Consider the following 19,130-nt stretch of genomic DNA (forward strand, 5'->3'; position numbering starts at 1 on the left):
AGCGTTCCACTTCAGCTCAGGTCATGATCTCATGGTTCATGGGTTCAGGCCCCATGTCAGGCTCTTTGTTGTCAGTGCAGAGCTTGCTTTGGATCCTCTGTTCCCCTCTCTCTCTCTGTCCCTCCATCGCTGGTTCTCTCTCTGTCTCTCTCTCTCTCAAAAGTAAATAAACATTAAAAAAAAAAAAAAAAAAAAAAACCTCGCAGAAAACCAGGAATAGAAAGGAATATCCTCAACCCTTGAAAAACATCTAAGAAAAATCTAGTTAGTATCATACTTAATTCTGAAAGACAGATGCTTGTATTATAAGATCAGGAAGAGGACAAGGATGTCCACTTCAAACACGTGTGTTCAACATTGTATACTAGAAGTTCTAGCCAGTACAATAAAGCAAGAAAATGAAATGAAAGGCATCCAAATTGGAAAGGAAGAAGTAAAACTGTACTGACAGATGAAAAGATCATCCATATATCAAAAATCTGATGAACTCTAAAAAAAACCCTACTAGAACAAGTGGGTTTAAAAGGTTGCAGAATACAATATGACAAAAAGAAAAAGTATTTCTGTACATTAGTAATGATAAATCAGAAATTGAATGTAAAAGAATACCATTTACTATAGTATCAGAAACAATACATAGGAATTGTTCTGATAAAAGATATGCAAAATCCATACACTAAACACTACAAAATATTGCGGAGAGAAATAAAAGAATAGGTACATCAATGGAGAGAATATATCTTTTCATTGGTAAGAGGACTCAATATCATTAGATATGAATTCTACACATATTGATCAATAGATTCAATGCAATGTCTCTCAAAATCTCAGCATCTTTTTTGGAAGAAATTGACAAACTGATTCTAAAATTCATATGAAGTGCAAAGTACCTAGGATAGCCAAAATAACTGAAAAAGAGCAAATCTGAAAGACTAACATCATCTGATTTTATGACCTACTATAAAGCTGCAATAATCAAAACATTGGGATACTGGTACTCAAATAGATAAACAAATCAACGGAACAGAATAGAGTCCAGAAATAGATCGACACAAATAAGGACAACTGATTTTTAGCAAAGATGCAAAGGTAATCCAATGGAGAAAGGACAGTCTTTTCAATTGTATCCGGATGCAAAAAGATGAACTTTGACCCCTATCTTGCACCTTGTACAAAATTTAAGTCAAACATCATAAATCTACATATAAAACCTAAAATTACGGAATTTCTAGAAGAAAACATAGGAGGAAATGTTTGCAGCCTTTGATTAAACAAAGATTTCTTAGATATGACATCCATAAAAGAACAAATTGAGAATTTAGTCAAAATTAAAAACTTCTCCGTGAAGAACACTTAAAGAATAAAAAAAAATAATAATCACCACTTCCCAAATTCCTACCACAAGAATGATTTTTTCATTCCTTAGCTTAATAAGTAAGTATCTCTTTGAACAGTTTCCTAAGGACTATCAGACTTCCCTTCTCAGATGGAGGTGAAGAATGGTATACTACAAAAATGCTAGTTTGTTAGGAGCATGGTTGGTCTGCAATTGCCTGTAGTTAGTTGTAAAGCTAATGCTTTTATCACAGGGGTTGCGAGTTGAGAAATGCCAAATCAAACTGTCTCAAACTAGATTAACAAATCCAAATGGAACAAATGAAAAGAGACAATCAAGATCAATTGAAGTTAATGCAGAGAAGGTCAGAGTAGGTGGGAGAGGGTCAAGCCATCTATATTTACCTCAGGTGGTGTCCAGGTGTTTTGTCTAACTGGGTAATCTACCCAGCTGTAAATGGCACACTAGGTCCAGTTAAAACGAAAAAATGGCTGGCTCATTCCTCTAAAACTCATTGTTTCTGTGTAACTTAGGTACCCTCCCCATCCCAACCAAACTACTTATCACCCAGTTCTTATCCCACACCACTCAGCTGATGGCTAGCTAGTCTTCCTTAGGGATGGGAGATATTCCCACTTAAAACACAGAAATAATAATATAGTACCATTACAGGGCATTAATAATTTTAAATATACATAATGCACTTAATATGGACTAGAAATCATGCTAAGCAATTTACATCATCTCATTTAATCCTTACAACCCTATGAGAGTTATTGTGCTATTATACCCATTTTAGAAATGAGAAAACTGAGGCACAGCGAAGCTAAGGTCAGGTCAAAGACCTGAAAAAAGAAAAAGCCAGGATATGAACCTAGACAGACTCAATCTAGAGGTTGAGTCTTTAACCACTGGTTTTTGTTTTGTTTTTTTGTTTTTTTTTAACCACTGGTTTATAAAGCTTTCAAAATGGAACTTACTACTTTTTTTCCTACCTTCCCACTCCTTAACACAAAAATCTCAGTTGCCCTCTACCTCTTTCTCTCAAATTCCCTAATCTCCAATCTCACCGTACTACCTTAGCTCACCCCTTACGTGAATGGTAACAATAGTCACCTAACTTGTACTCTGCTAAAATGCATGTTCCTCATAACAGCCACACCAGGCTTTCCAAATCACAATCCGATCATGTTACTCTCAAGTGAATTCCTTTCCCTGGCTCCAATAACCTGTGTTATGGTCCAAACTCAACACACAGAAGCCAAGGCCCTTCACCATCCAGCCCCATTCTTCCCTTTAGGTCTACTTGCTATTTGCCTATATAAACCACATTTCGTACAAGCCAACCTTGTTCCAAGTCTTTCACAAAACATATTCCTAATTCCTTCAAAGCTGCAATACTATTCTCTTTGGGATACCTACACAATTCTTTATCTATATTCATATTAGTACTTCAAGTTTCAGGCCAAATGACACCTTTCTTGACCACAGCTAATAATAATCCTGTAATAGTCAATATTTGTTTACCTCTATGTGTCAGATAGTATGCTAAATCCTTTACATATTTAATACTCATTTAATCATTCCAACAACCCTATAAGGAAACTGAGGCAAAAGAGCGGTTGCTTCCACTTCAGTGTATTTACGGAATTTACACATTTCTTTTCTCAAATTCTTGGAAGGTAGAACTGTCTTCCTCATCTCTGCAGCAGCAGCTATGTCTGTACAGAGTCTGGCATAACTGAAACAGGAGTAGTTCAACAAAAATCTATTTACAAATGGCCAGAACTGTGCCTCTAGGTTCTAATGGCAAACTTGGAAACTCCTCCTGGACATTAGCCTTCTAATTTCTCCAGTTATGCGAGGAGCATAACAACCATGTTTGGTGTCTAGTAGAGTTCCATGTAAGCTAAAGGAACGTACAAGGATTTACCAAACGGTTCTGCTTAAGTACATACACATCCTCATGCATACCACCAAGCTTTTTGTAAAGCTAACTTTTTACAAATTTCCATGCACCGAACAGGCATTCGAAAAATGTTAGTTGGTTAGCGATGACGACATTAAACATGTAAGAATTCTCAAATAAAAGAATATGGAGCTTACTTTGATCTCTCAGAAAGTCGATTTCCGTGGCCATTTCGATACAATTTCAGTCTGGAGCTTTTACCACCTTCACTTTCTTAAAAACCAAAAACAAAAAAATCCCAGAGAGCTCGCTGTCCGGGAAAGCTAAACTAAAGCAACGCTGGAGGTTGTCAAGTACTCAGCAGTGTAATCAGTATCCTACTCACGCGGCGTCAACAGCCCCGCCGCGCCTTCTCCTGAGTCCCAGCCGAGCCCCTCCTCGCTCAGGCGACAGACTTCAGGTTTCAGGTTTGCTGGGGACCCGCCAAGTGAATTTTGTTCCACGTTCACTCGAATCCCAGCCGGGTAAAAAGGAGACGCGGGTGGATATAGACGTCCCGCAGGTCACTCGGGGTCGTGTCGGGCCACTTAGGAGAGAGCCAAGGAAGCCAGCCAGGTGGCCGGGTGGAGGCGTCCTTGAAGGAGCGTTTGGGGTGGGGGGGGGGGGGGGGCGTTGACTTCAGGACCGCGGGGAAACCCGGGGCCAACTGCGGAAGTCCACCCGGCCCGCCCTGCGACTTTGAAACCGGTGCCCTGGACCGCTCCTTGGAGACGGTAACGCCGCCTGCGTCACTACGTGAACGTCCATGCTTACATCATCGCGCTTCCTAGAGTCTTTACACGCTATTGGCTATTTGTCAAGCTATAGGCGGAGCTGCGATAACCTGGATAACAGGGAATTGAGCCACTAGCGTGGCAGGGGCGAGCTGGCTCCTTTCAGTTTTCCTGTGGTGGAGTACAGTGTTTCCGTGTGTGTGTTTATGTGTGTTTACATCCCAAGATGTAAACGTAGGTAGGGCATAAAATACATATTTTAAATGTTCTCGGGATCTTTGATACCTAGTACTTCTGGACTGGGAGAACGTGCTGGCCAAAAGGAGTGAGTGGAAAGTAAGTAAATTTCTGGAGCTGGAGGCAGAACCCATGCTGGCGGCTTCAGAGTCCACCACCAAGGCTGACCTTCTGGAGGATTTTTGAGTATGGACTTGATTTCCAGAAGCTAAGTACGATACTGCCCCTCTGGGTCTTTAGAGAAAGGAAACACCTCTTTAAATATTTAACTGTGTGTCAGTAAGGCATGTAGTTACAAGTACTCCAAAGGTCCTGCAAATTCAGCAGTTACTTCTTTTTTTTTTTAATTTTTTTTTAACGTTTATTTATTTTTGAGACAGAGAGAGACAGAGCATGAACGAGGGAGGGTCAGAGAGAGAGGGAGAGACAGAATCCAAAGCAGGCTCCAGGCTCTGAGCTGTCAGCACAGAGCCCGACGCTGGGCTCTAACTCACGGATTGTGAGATCATGACCTGAGCCGAATTCAGCCGCTTAACGGACTGAGCCACCCAGGCGCCCCAGCAGTTATTTCTTTAGAGATACTTTGCTTCCTTAAAAAAGAAGAAAAAAGTTACATTGTATTGCAAGAAAAAATTAGACAAAACTTTAAATTTCGGGGTAAATTACAATTATCAGAATTAAAAATTGATTTTGTCTGGATATAAGCCTTATCTTACTATTGGAGGAAGTTTCAACACTAGCAAAAATATTAACTTGAAGCTAGCTTTAATAGATTATGGTTCTGCCAAATATGTTTTATTGAAATGGTTTCACTAGATATGTCAAGATGTAGCTCCATTTGGCTTTCTCTTTAACAGTTTAAGTTTTGTTGTTCTGTACTCATAATGCAATATAAATGATATAATGTTAGCAGAATATATTAAGAAGTTTAAAAAATTTGTCCCACTATGTCCATTTAGGTATTTGAAATCCTGAAGCTTTCTCCATACTCCCTATAAGGGATGAGGTGGTCCCTTCCTCTAAAGGCTGGCAAATATGGAGGTATATCTAATAACCATAAAAAAGTTTAGTTTAGCTTTGTGTCAGTGAAGATTGAACTTGATCTGGTTTTGGTAGTCTTGAAGTTAACCCAAAAACTTATTGGAAGGAGAGATTGAGTGGGCAAGTTTCAACTCTTTTTTGAAGGTCGGTGTATGACTTTTCTTCATGAACTCTTCACTGACTCCTCAAGGACTTGTTTTTAAGTTCTCCTACATTTGAACCTGTATTTTGTCATATTGTAGTTTAATTTGCCATCAAATAGTAATAAACTTAATTCTACATTTGTAGAAGTTATAGATGTTAATATATATTAGTACTGGCAAAGAGTACCTTCTGGATATAAACGATGAATTGTCTTTGCATTGCATAAATTAAATATCTGAAGTTGGAATTTTTATCTCTGTACTTGAACTATCTGGTTTATACAGTCAAGCTCAATACAAACTGTAGTTTTGGGATTTGGTGTTTGTCTGGGGGGGCTGGTTTACAAAACTCAGCTAGTTGAATTTCTGAATTTCAGTGGAGTTTTTTCAAAAAATTTTTCATCCTTATGAAACAAAATTGTGATGATTCCACTTGTCCTTAAAGTATTGCCTCTAGTGTTGCTTGATTTTAAAGGTTCCCTTGTGTTCTTTATCCAAGGAAGGTGCTTCCTTAATGCTTCATGCATTGTTTTGTAGTTTGTCTCCAGGCTCCTGCCTGGAACACAGTAAGGGCTCAACAAATACGTGAAGAAGGAATTAAAGAATTCAGTAGATGTGCTTGGAAAGTATTAATGTAATTGAGTACAAGGAATGAGAAGTGAGAGAAAAAAAGTACTTAGTATGTGTTTAACCATTCTCTAGCCCTAGATCTATTTCCTCAATAAAGAAAACCCTTGAAAATTGATAGCTTTTACTAATATTAACTTATTTAATAAATTGACATTGAGCACCCAGTACTATATGGAAAGCATCATAAAGAATACAAAGTTGGAACTTTAAGCTAGGGTGAAAACTGTATGAAACATTCTCTGGTATAATTCCATAAAAAACTGATTTTTAAGAAACTCTTCATAATTATGTTTATTTTCACCAGCCAAGAGAAGCATGGCCTGGAAATTGGGAGCTCTCTTTTTAAGCTTGTCTTTTTTATTATTATAATTTCTGTAATATAAAATGATATGAAATCTCTCAAATTTTTAAGTGTACAGTATAGTAGTGTTAACTATGTGCACATTGTTGTACAGCAGATCTCTAGAATTCTTTCATCTTACCTAACTCAAACTGTATACCTATTGAACAATAACTCCTCATTTCCCTCTCCCACCCAAAGTGATTTTTATAAAACAAAAATAATAGTTGTGGTAAAACAAATACAAAAGCCGTTTTTCCCCCAAAGAGGTTTTTAAAAGTATGCTATAAGCAAAATAAATTTAGGCTGAGCCATATGAAATTGCAATTTTTACGATTTTTGAGTAATGGCTACATACTAATGTCTGCTCTTGCAGAGCAGGAGAAAATGGTGGTGACTTGACTTAAATATGTAGCATATGCACAGTATTCTCAGAGTAGCTATGAAGTTCAAGTGCAGTGACTCCTCCTGAATTAAACCCATAGATCCTATAGACATTTTGGTAACTCTCAGCAACCAAAATACAGAGTGCTTCTATTATTTGGAAATATTGTAGTTCTGTAAATTATCACCTTTTCTTGAGTTTAAAATTTTACACAAAATTGTGTTATGAGTTTGTGTCTAATCCTCTTTAGAAACAATAAGTTTACACTGGCATGAAAGAGACACTAAATGAAGGAAAATAGATTGATAAATGCTCGGATAGTTAAGACTGAACCAACCAGAGCCATGATGTGTATCTCTAGAACACTTAACCATATTTTATGATCTCAAGGATCAGTTAGATTCTCCTACCTCAAAGTCTAGTTTTTTTAAAGGAAAACCACTTAAGAAAGATGTAATTTTAATGATTTCAACAGAAAAATATTTTTTAAGCAAACCTATATACTTTAATAATAACAGCTAATCTCTTATATTTACTACATACATGCTAGGCACTGTACTAAATATATATATATATATATATATATATATATATATATATATATATACACACACATGTGTGTGTGTGTATATATGTGTGTGTGTGTGTATATATATATATATATATATATATATATATCCGCTCACAAAAACCTTTGAAGCTAGGTCCTATTTTAAAATCCTTTTTATAGTAACTTGCTGATGATCACAGTTGGAAAGTGCTTGAATTGGAATTTGACCCTAGGCAGTCTGGTTCCAATGTCACAATCTTTGACCACTATGTATATGCCTCCCAGTAGTGTAATATAATTTACATTTAGGGTAATATTATTTATAATGAGTGTAATATAAAATTAATTTACAATTTTTGCTTATAGGGCCAGTTAGCCTTTAGTTACATTAAGTGAATTATTGCTGTATGTGTTCTATTGTAATTTTTTTTTTAATGTTTATTTTTGAAAGGGAGAGAGATAGAGGGAGGGGCAGAGAGAGAGAGGGAGGGGCAAGAGGATCCAAAGCAGGCTCTGTGCTGGATGTGGAGCTCGGATATGTGAACCATGAGATCATGACCTGAGCCAAAATCGGTGTTTAACTGACTGAGCCACCTAGGAGCCCTCGTTCTATTGTAATTTTAATGATTTATAATCCATTTTGAGATTGTTGCACAATATTTATATTGCTGAATTACCCATCCTTCCCCTTCTAGACTGCTCAAACTTAAGTGGAAAGATTAAAAGTTCAGATATTCATTGGTAGTCTTTCGCAGTTTTCTTTCCTGCAAAAACCAGGCATCTCGGCCTCAGTCCTCCGAGCCCCACCCCCAGAATGTGTAGGCAGCTGGGCGGAGCCTAAGGTTGAGCCCTCTCCCGAGACCCCCACAGAAGCTAGTGAGCTGAGTGTGGTGCAGAAAAGAGCTTCCGGGTCTGTGTTCTCTCCTTGTTATGCGCTGTTTCCTCTGTCATTACTGGTACCTTCGACCAGTCTTGTTGGCTTTTTCTCTGGTAATTTATTTTTCCGCTGCTTTTGCTGGCATAGTTTACTCCCACTTTCGGACTGACTTTCTTCTTTCTCCGTTTCTCTGTAAATGGGCAGGGGTGCAAGTGGAAGCAGAATGCAAACTGAAAATAATTATCGTGAGAAACTACAGAAAATTTCGTGAAAAAAGGAATTTGGAAATTTTCCTTGTAAAACGTTCTGTAGAGAAAACACCTTTTTTCCGTAACTTAACCTTTGCAGAATGTTTTCCGTCTTCCAGGTGCTCAGTGTTCTGGGGTTCTGTCTTCTTTATCTCCCTTCATTTCCTTTTAAAGGCCTTTTCTCTAGTACAGATAAAGCATGAAAATAATTTAAAAATTGTGACTTTTTTTGATGAAAGAGGAGTTTGAAGAATAGAGGTTAAAAATGTGGAAAAACACAGATTAACAAACATTCTTTTAAGAAAGTTTTAATAGGGGTACCTGGGTGGCTCAGTGGGTTAGCATCTGACTTTGGCTCAGATCATGATCTCACGGTTGGTGAGTTCCAGCCCCAAGTCGGGCTGTGTGCTGAGGGCTCAGAGCCTGGAGCCCGCTTCAGATTCTGTCTCCCTCTCTCTGTTCCTCCTCCACTCATGTTGTGTCTCTTTCAAAAATAAAACATTAAAAAATAATGAAAAAAAGTTTAAATAGCCAACACTGAAATTGCATAATAGACTGGTGATCACCTTGAATGAATATATTCCTTCAATAATATTCCCAGTGTTCATTCTGACTTTTTAGAAATGTTCAGCATATGTAGTCAGAGAAGCGTCTATAGAGAAGAGGTGGTCACTATAGTCTTTGAGAGATCCAGCCATAAAATGGACTTTAAAAATAGTTTCAAATGATTCATTTATTTTTTGATAGTGATGTGTGCCTATCATGATATAAAATTCAGGTAGTTTTTTAAAAGAAAGTGATAATGGTTGCAAGTAAACCTCCCTTTCTGTCTTGTCTCAGGCAGTTAATTCCCTCAAAAGAGGTAACCACTGTCATCACTGGTTTCTTGTATATGCTTTTTGAGATACTATATGCATTCACAAGTATATATGCAAAGAGCCTTTTTTTTAATGAAATAAATTCATGCTTTTTGCACCTTGCTTTTTTCACTGAATATATTTTAGATATATATATAGAGAGCCGCCTCATTTTTAATAGCTAAATTGTATTTCCTTGCTTAATAATAGTGTAATTTCTTCACCAGTCCTCTACTGATGGATATTTAAATTATGATATTAATTTGATATTTTGTTATTATAAATAATGTTGCAGTGAATGTCTTTATACTTATGTCATTTTGAATATGTGCAGGTATAATAACTCCTAGAACTAGAATTGAGTCAAAGGATATTTGCATTTTTTTTGTTTTGATAGATATTGAGGGATTGCTCTTCACAGAGGCTGTGCCAGTAATGCCCCCACAACAATATGTGATTATTTCTCAGTGCCCTCTTTATCATACCATGTTATCAAACTTTTTGATCCATGGAAATAGTAATGTATTGTTTTAATTTGCATTTCTATCATAAGTGAGGTTGAACATTTTGCATCTACTTTCTGTCAACTGTGTTTTCCTATTTTGCTGTTGGGATATTGATGTTTTCCTTACTGATTTCTAGGAGCCCTTTAAACATCAAAGAAGTTAGTTATTTGTCTAAAATATGAGTTGAAGATGTTTTTGTTCCCAAACTATCTTTTGATTTTGTAATGGTGGGCTTCTCTTTTCTTTTCTTTTCTTTTCTTTTCTTTTCTTTTCTTTCTAGAGAGCATACATGATCCAGGGAGAAGGGCAGAGGGAGGGAGGGAGGGAGAGAGAGAGAGAGAGAGAGAGAATCTCAAGCAGGCTCCATGCCCAGCACGGAGCCTGACGTGGATCCCGACATGGGGTTCGATGTCATGATCATAACATGAGCCAAAATCAGGAGTCAGATACTTAACCAACTGAGCCACCCAAGTGCCCCTGTAATGGTGGTAGTTGTTTTTTTGTTTTGTTTTGTTTTGTTTTTTTGTGGATGTAGGCAGACTTCTTCTGGTTTTGTTATTTTTATGCAGCCAAATGTATCACTCTTCTATGTCTTTTGGGTTTGGGGTTATATTTTATTCATTTTTTTAAGTTTATTTTTGAGACAGAGCATGTAAGCGAGGGAAGGGCACAGAGAGAGGGGGAAAGAAGATCTGAGGTGGGCACCGTGCTGATAGCAGTGAGCCCGATGCAGGGCTCAAACTCACAAACTGTGAGATCATGACCTGAGCCAGGGTTCGACACTCAACTGACTGAGCCACCCAGGTGCTCCTGGGGTTATATTTTAAAAGGTTTTTTTTCCTACTATAAGGTTTTTTAAAAATTCATTTTTTCCATTCTTTAATATGGTTTTTATGTTTAAATTTTTGATTCATTTAAATTTGAACATAATATACCAAACTATATTTAAATATATATACTATTTTATATACTATTTAAATATAGTATATATTATATATACTATATATAATATATTACCATTTATACTATGTATTATACATATTATATATAACATATACTATTTAAATATACTATATAAGCTATTTATATTTTGGTATAGGGATCCAACCTTATTAAATTGGACTGCAAAATGAACTAATTGATAATAGACCTGTTTGGTTTAGTTATACAAGACCTGGTTGGTTAGCTACATGAGAATCATCCCTAACTCCCTAGAGACTTAAACTTTATTTCCTGAGCACCTGGTATGTCACCTGAAATAAAGTGAGTAGTTAATAAACCTTTTTTAAAAAATTTTTTAAACATTTATTCATTTTTGAGAGACACAGAGAGACAGAGTGTGAGTGAGGGAGAGGCAGAAAGAGAGGGAGACACAGAATCTGAAGCAGGTTCCAGGCTCTAAACTGTCAGCTCAGAGCCCGATGTAGGGCTCGAATTCACAGACTGCGAGATCATGACCTGAGCTGAAGTTGGACTCTTAACTGACTGAGCCCCCAGGCACCCAATACACCTATGATAAATTAAATTGAAAGGACGTTTCTAGGTATGATATATTATCTTAGTTACTTACCACTGTTTTGGTTGAAAGAGAAATGCTACCACAAACACAGTTGATTTCTATTGCACAAAACCTTAGAATCATGAAATTTTGGATCCAGAGACTAGAATGATTATTTACTTAAGAAATAAATAATAAATTCCTATTACTTACAGGCATTCTAGTTGGGAATGGAGAGACAGTAAACATGTTGTAATGCTGTGAATCATGTATAGACAGTAGAGAGTGACAGGAAGTAGAGTGCTGCAGGGATGCACACTAGCACAGATCACAAAGGACGTGGACAGTTGAATTGTCTTTACTTCATATGAGTACATGTGCAAACAAAAAAATTGAGAGGTAGTGAGACAGTTCAGGAGACAGTTCTAAGTATCCCAGGGAAATTGAAAGGAGAATGTGTTGTTTTTGTCTGGGCCCATGTTATATTTAGATTACATTGTAAACTAGTGGGTTTGACCATATTTTTAGGTTAATTTTGTTATAAACATTGTGTACATTTAGATTAACAGGAATGCTCTTTAAGCAAATTAACAAATTTGTCATTCTAATAAGGAAACTAAAGTCATTTATGCAATTAAAGCCAAAGTTACATGCTACCCTTGGACATGTCATCCATGACACTCCTCCCTGCTGGTAGAAGTCTAGTCAATATTTCTTGCAGTAATTTTCAAACACTGCTCAAAGAAATTCAGGGAAAAAGGCTAATAGAAGGTCTTGAAGTTCCACTACTTTATACTCTCAACAAGAGTAGCTCTGCTTTTATATTTAATTTCTTCTGAACTTTTAAGTAAGATTACATTTTATAATTTGAAGTTATAGAGTAGTTTGTAATTTGAAACTCTAAAGTACATGTCAGTCTTACCACAAGACCCACCATGTGTGGATGGAAGTGACAAGCCACTTTTTAGGAGCAAATCACTGTGTGTGGTTTAATTCCATTTAGACATAGAGATGATTGCCTAGAATAGCTGGGCGTTGAGAATTCTGTAGTGGAAACCCACTGATTAGGATAGAGATCCCTTTAATGTGTGCAATATTTTTGTAGATATGATGGTCCTGTGGAGAATGAGTGAATCCGCCAAAACTTCCAAGTCGCTAAGTTATATTTTGCCAGGATTGTAAAGCTCCAGGTTATGAGAATAGCATATTCTCTGGCATATTGGTACCAGAATCAGATTTAATCACCATTTCTAACATCTTGATTTGTTCTTATTTCTTCCTGTATGCTTCAAGATGGTACTTAACCAGTACCAAAATTTGGGATAGAGATTTATCCATTTATACATGAAGAATGTGCCTTGATATTTCAACTAAGGATAGTAAATTTATGATTGAGGTATTTTATTTCACATAAAATCAGTACTAAGTTCTACAAAAATCACTCAATTTATGCAGACTTATCACTCATTTGAGCTTATTTTAATAATGAAGAACATAAATTGCTGAACATATCCTCTTCTCAAATACTGTAAGTTGCAAATGGATTGTAATGCCAGAATTATTTTATTTTAATTTTAGAGATTATCAATTAAAATTTGTTAGCATGTAGTGAAAATTAGGAAGAGCTACTACATACTTTAGAAAAAGGTTTTCAAAGATCTTGGATTCCTGTGGGCCACCGAGCTTATATATTTGGATCTCCCAATGATTGGTACACAGTAGGTACTCAGTATCTATTCATTGAAATAAATTTATTCAAAACTTAATAACTTTATTATTTGCAGTAAAAACCTATGAAGCAAGGAAATGCATTCAAAGGTTTCAGATAAGGGAAATTGAAGTTTGGAAATAGCACCATTGCTAATCAAGATTATCTTCTGAACAAGACATAAGGACCTAATATAAGTTGAGGAATCCACCACTCCTAAAATAAGGTTTTCATCTCCTTACAGATCTCTGATGTACCTTCATTTTTCTTAATGTTTATTAATTTTTTAGAGAGGGAGAGAGAGAGACAGAGTGCAAGCAGGGAAGGAGCAGAGAGAGAGGGAGGCACAGAATCTGAAGAAAACTCCAGGCTCTCAGCTGTCAGCACAGAGCCCAACACAGGGCTCGAACTCACGAACCGTGAGATCATCATCTGAGCCGGCGTCGGCCACTTAACCGACTGAGCCACCCAGGCACCCCAGTGATGTATCTTCATTTGGGAAAACGTGGCTTATATTAGTTCAGTTTCATGTGACCTTGGACAAATCTGTTTTCTTCATTTGTAATGAGGATAAAAATAGATCCTCTGCAAGTTTGTTGTGAAATTAAGTGAGATAACATTTATAAAATGCCTGATCTATAGTGTTTAAATAAAAACGTAATTTTGTAAATATAATGCTTTCTTTGCATTTAATCCTCAGAGAAACAATTTAAAATGCAAATACTGCTTGTGTCAAATGTATTTAGTCTATTTCAAAGTTTAGACGATAAATTCTATTTTTCAGTCAGAGAAGGGATTAACATGTTGTGTTTAACACTTGAAATATCAACAATTGAGAAGGTTAAGAAAATCTGTACCCTGAGATCAAGGAAGACAATATTAAACTCTACTAACCTTCAAATAGTTGGAGCACCCCCCTTCCCGCAATTCCCACCCCAAAGAGAAAAGGGTTTTAGCCAAAAGAACAAGTGTTAACAGCAGTGCTTCTGCTGATTTGTAGTTATTTTTTTTATCAAATCGTTTTTTTATTATATAGATCTTGATTCCCAAAGGGGTCCAATACACCTGCACATTTTAGAATAAAAGATAAAGAATGTAGAAACTCATAGTGTTTATAGTCATTAAGTACATGAATAGTTTCTTCAGTGGACTTAATTGGTTTTTAAAAATGATTTTGATATATTCTTTACAAGGTAACATGAGCTGCATCTAGACCTAGTCTTAAAGCTTTTTGGATCCAACTCCCTATCTTATAATAGAACTCACATCCACGGTTTGCCATAACACAAATGGCCTTTTGACTCTCAGAACTGTGTGTCTGCCCCTCTGCTGCTTTCCTGCTATTTGACATTGACATTTCCATTTCATTTCTAACTATAGGAAACAATTGTATACGGTTAAAGAGTTTGTCTTATTTTTTTTTTTTTCCTTTAGAGTCTTCAGATGGATTTTAAAATAGAATACACTTGGGATGGTTTTCCAGTGAAGCATGAGCCAGTGTTTGTCAGGCTGAATCCAGGTGATGGAGGAGTGGTGATGGAAGTTAGCGCCCCATTTTTCAATGATCCTCCAGCCCCACTTGGAGAACCAGGAAAACCTTTCAATGAACTGTGGGATTATGAAGGTAAGTGGAAGTACTGTATTTTATTGCAAACATAAATCTTTTTATAATACCCTCTCCTAGAACTATTATTTTATCTTGCTGTAAGGAAGTGTGTGCTCTTCTGAGCAGCTGACGTGTGCAGTTTCTTCCGTTCCCTACCAATCTCTTATTCTGACTTTTTCACCATCACCTGTGTGACTTCAGCTATATAACTAGAACAGTGAAAAATGGCAATTACAAATCCAGATTTTTAAATTGCTGCCATATTTCTTTCCTTTACTTCTGATACCTATTTTAAGAAGAGTTCAGCATTTCTGTTTTGTCGTTAAGTATCTTCAAATTGCCACTTTAACCTTATAAACCTTCTTTATGGAAGTTTGGGGATGTTTTACTTACAGAAATACTATCAACTTTAATATGAAATGTAGTTTTTATTTTATACTGACAATCTCACATGTCAAATGAAGACTAAAAGACATACCATGAAATTACATTTTGCCAGGTTTGCTATATGATCCCCTCCTAATGTATTCTAATTAGGCAACCAAACTTATATTTTGAAATACTCTTTATGATTCCATTCCTCAGATCACAAACCATAACTGTCCCTGAGATGAAGTTCAAACCCTTCCTGTAAGATTTCAGAGTACTCATGGGTTGGGGTATCATATTCAACCAAAAGCTCTTTTTTTTAATTAAAGTGTCATTGATACACTATGTTACATTAGTTTCAGGTGTACAGCATAATGGTCCGACAAGTCTGTGTATTATACTATGCTCACCACAAGTGTAGCTGCCATCAGTCTCCATACAATGCTATTACAGTACCATTGATTATATTCCCTTTATCTCTCTGACTTATTTATTCCAAAACTGGAAGCCTGTATCTCCCACTGCCTTTCACCCATGTTCCCTATCTCCCTCCAGCAACCATCAGTTTGTTCTCTGTATTTATGGGTCTGTTTCCACTTTTTATTTACTCATTTGTTTTGTTTTTTAGATTCCATATATAAGTGAAACCATATGTCAACCAAAGGCTCTTGACTTATGAAAGGCTAATGGTCTTACTATCCATGAATGTTCTCACCCATGTACCTTTTCTCATTCTATTCCCCCCACCTGTAATGCACTTAGTTCTAAGGTCTAATATAGGTTTCATTTCTTTAAAAAAACCTTTGATGATTCTTGTAATCCATACAATCTGTATAGCATCTGTATAGCATGCATTTTGTCAGTGTTAACTTACCATATGTAAAACATACATTATCTTTTACTGATACCGAACTTAAATATACCAGCTACCTACTGGTGTAGACACCAATGTGACTTAACTACTGGAAGTACCACAGACACCAAACTCAAGAGCTCCTAAACTCAACTCATCTACTTCTGTCATAAACCTGCTTCTTTCCCCAGTTGCCCAATTACTTAATACATCAGTTCACCAAATACAGAAGTATGAGGTCTTTCCAATATATCCTTCTCTCTCACTCTCCATATTTGGATTTATTTACTGAGTCCTATCAGCTTTACCTCCTGAATGTTTCTCTAAGCTAGTTCTTCTTCATCCCCACTATCCCTGCCATAGGTTAGACCTTTATGATCTTTCACCTGGGCCAGTCAAAGCCTCCTTACTTGTCCTTTTGCCCTTGGCTTCATTCTTCACTTAGAAGCCAGAGTGATCTATCTAAAATGAAAATTCAAGGGGCGCCTGGGTGGCTCAGTCGGTTAAGTGGCCGACTTCAGCTCAGGTCATGATCTTGTGGTCCGTGAGTTCGAGCCCTGCGTCGGGCTCTGTGCTGACCGCTCAGGGCCTGGAGCCTGTTTCAGATTCTGTGTCTCCCTCTCTCTCTGACCCTCCCTCGTTCATGCTCTGTCTCTCTCTGTCTCAAAAATAAATAAACGTTAATAAAAAAATAATTAAAAAAAAATAATAAATAAAAAAAATAAAATGAAAATTCAAACTCATAATTCAGGTCTTTACAAACCTTCTCAGGCTCCCTGTCCTCTCGGGATAGTTTCATCCTTCTTTTTATGATCTCTATATAAGATTTTCCATGACCTAGCCCCTTATTCTCTTTGCAGCATTGCTTCTTCATGCACTTCAATGTTTGTCTAGAAAGACTGAACTGCTTGTAGTTCTTTAAGGGAAAATATTTCCTAATCATGTACATTTGATTATACTTCTCTTTCATCCTGGAATGCCCTTTTCATCATTCCTCTTCACCCAGTTCCAACTCATCTTTCAAGATGGAGCTTAGGTAACACCTTCTCCAGGAATCCTTCCCTAAACCACATTTTGGAGCTAAGTATCTGTTTTTTCTTGTGGTAGCAACCCATACCTCCTTCCCTTTTGATATTTTTATTAGAAGTGTCCACTTTCATGTCTGATTAGGTTGTAAGCTAATGAAAGTATTCCCAGAATCTGATACAGGGTTTAATTCATAGAAGATGCAAAAATGATTTTAAGATGATTATGGAAAGTAGTAATTAGAAGATGTATTAGAGTCTTCCAGAGAAACAAGACCAAGAGATACCGTGTGTGTGTGAGTGTGTGTATGTGTAAAGAAAGAGAGGGATTTATTTTAAGGTATTGGGTTATGCAGTTTTAGAGTCTGGCAAGTACAGAATCTTCACGGTAGAGCAGCAGGCTGGAGATGTGGTGAAGAGTATATACTGCAGTCTGAGTCTGATGGTGTCTGCTGGCAGAATTCCTTCATGGTCAGGGGAAGTCTGTCTTTTTTCTGTTAAGGGCTTCAATGATTGGATGAGACTCAGCCACGTTATAGGGAATAACCTGCTTTACTAAAAGTTTACCGATTTAAATGTTAAATCTCATGTAAACAGTACCTTCACAGAAACATCTAGGATAATGTTTGACCAAATATCTGGGTACTATGGCTAAGTTGACACAAAAATTAACCATCATGGAAGCATTCTAATTCATTTAGGTAAAAAACTTAGAAAGGGGCAATAAGCCTGAATCACTGTATCCATGCTCAGCGAGGAGCCCGAGCGGGGCTTGATGCCAAGACCCTGGGCTCATGACCTGAGCTGAAATCACCAGTTGGATGCTCAACCAACTGAGCCAGCCAGGCGACCCTTAACTATTTTATTATAAAAATAACACATGGAAAACTGGAAACAACATATATGTCTTCAATAAAGGACTGTGTGAATAAATTATAACATTCTATAGAAGAATACAGTAGTTTAAAAGCATTAGGTATCTATATGCTGCAAATTTTTTTGTGAAAAAAGCAAGTTGTAGGCAATTATGATCCATATTTATTTTTTAAAATCCATGCAGGTAAAATAGATTGTAGAAGGACAGAAAACATCTGACAAAAATTTTAGAGCAAAGTGGAAAGAAAAGGACTTTGACTTTTTACTTTATATATGTTTATATTGTTTTAATCATTTATAAGAAGTATGTATTACTTTCATAATTAAACAATTTAAAAAACATCACATGCACAAAAAAGTCCAGGAAATTGTAAAGAAAAGAAAAATCACCTACGTGTATTGCCCCTATCAAAGATAACCAGTCATTTGTGTGCGTGTGTGTGTGCGCGTGCGCGCGTGCACTCATACTTTGCATACATTTATTTTTTAATTTTTTTAATGTTTATTTATTTTTGACAGAGAGACAGAGTGCAAGCAGCGGAGAGGCAGAGAGAGAGGGAGACACAGAATCCGAAGCAGGCTTCAGGCTCCGAGCTGTCAGCCCAGAGCCTGATGCGGGACTCACACTCACGGACTGTGAGATCATGACCTGAGCTGAAGTCAAATGCTCAACAGACTGAGCCACCCAGGCTCTCCCCTTTACAGACATCTAGACACAGGCATGCATGCACATTCTTATTTCATGTACATTTCGTTATTGTTCTGCAGCCTGCTTATCACATGTCATGGATATCTTCCCATATCAAAAAATATAATTAACTGTATATTTGATTGTAATGACTGTATTATATATTTTTGCATGGAATATATAAATTCCATAATTTATTTAACAGCTCTCCCATATAACAGGAGTTTTATTTATATAGTGGGAAATAACCATTTAGATCATTCTAAATTTTTGAGCAATACTTTGATGACTGGCATGATATTAAATATCAGTTATATTTAATGATATTCCATGATATTAAATATCAGTTCTTTTCCCAGTTGTCTGATTATTTTCTTTTTAAAAAAATTTTTTTAATGTGTTTTTCATTTATTTTTGAGACAGAGAGAGACAGAGCATGAGCAGGGGAGGGGCAGAGAGAGAGGGACACAGAATCTGAAGCAGACTCTAGGCTCTGAGCTGTGAGCACAGAACCCAATGCGGGGCTCAAACTCACGGACTGTGAGATCATGACCTGAACTGAAGTCGGACGCTTAACCGATTGAGCCACCCAGGCGCCCCTGTCTGATTATTTTCTTAAGATAAATTGCTAGAAAAGAAGATAACTGTCTCAAAGTCTGTGTAATAATATTCATT

At 36.7% G+C, this 19,130-nt stretch overlaps 2 protein-coding genes across 9 annotated transcripts in view; one reads left to right on the forward strand and one right to left on the reverse strand.

Moving 5' to 3' along the window:
* The window catches only part of SCLT1 (sodium channel and clathrin linker 1), a 219,460-nt gene extending 215,437 nt beyond the window's left edge, over positions 1 to 4,023 (reverse strand). For 2 of the 3 annotated variants that reach the window (XR_013555142.2, XR_013555143.2), the window contains exon 1: positions 3,443 to 4,023. Coding sequence is in view for 1 of the 3 variants with exons in the window: in XM_078445738.2 (XP_078301864.1) it covers positions 3,443 to 3,476 (34 nt within the window). In the remaining 2 variants the exon portion in view is untranslated. The remainder of the gene's footprint in view (positions 1 to 3,442) is intronic. The other variant, XM_078445738.2, reaches the window with a different exon arrangement.
* A 93-nt stretch (positions 4,024 to 4,116) lies between these two features.
* CB1H4orf33 (chromosome B1 C4orf33 homolog) overlaps positions 4,117 to 19,130 on the forward strand; it is a 119,957-nt gene continuing 104,943 nt past the window's right edge. For all 6 annotated transcript variants that reach the window (XR_014137620.1, XR_013555145.2, XR_013555146.2 and 3 more), the window contains exons 1-2: positions 4,117 to 4,354; positions 14,473 to 14,662. Coding sequence is in view for 3 of the 6 variants with exons in the window: in XM_078445742.2 (XP_078301868.1) it covers positions 14,482 to 14,662 (181 nt within the window). In the remaining 3 variants the exon portion in view is untranslated. The remainder of the gene's footprint in view (positions 4,355 to 14,472; positions 14,663 to 19,130) is intronic.

Source organism: Panthera onca, chromosome B1 (assembly GCF_046562875.1).
Source record: "Panthera onca isolate mPanOnc1 chromosome B1, mPanOnc1 haplotype 2, whole genome shotgun sequence".
Classification (NCBI taxonomy): Eukaryota; Metazoa; Chordata; class Mammalia; order Carnivora; family Felidae; genus Panthera; species Panthera onca.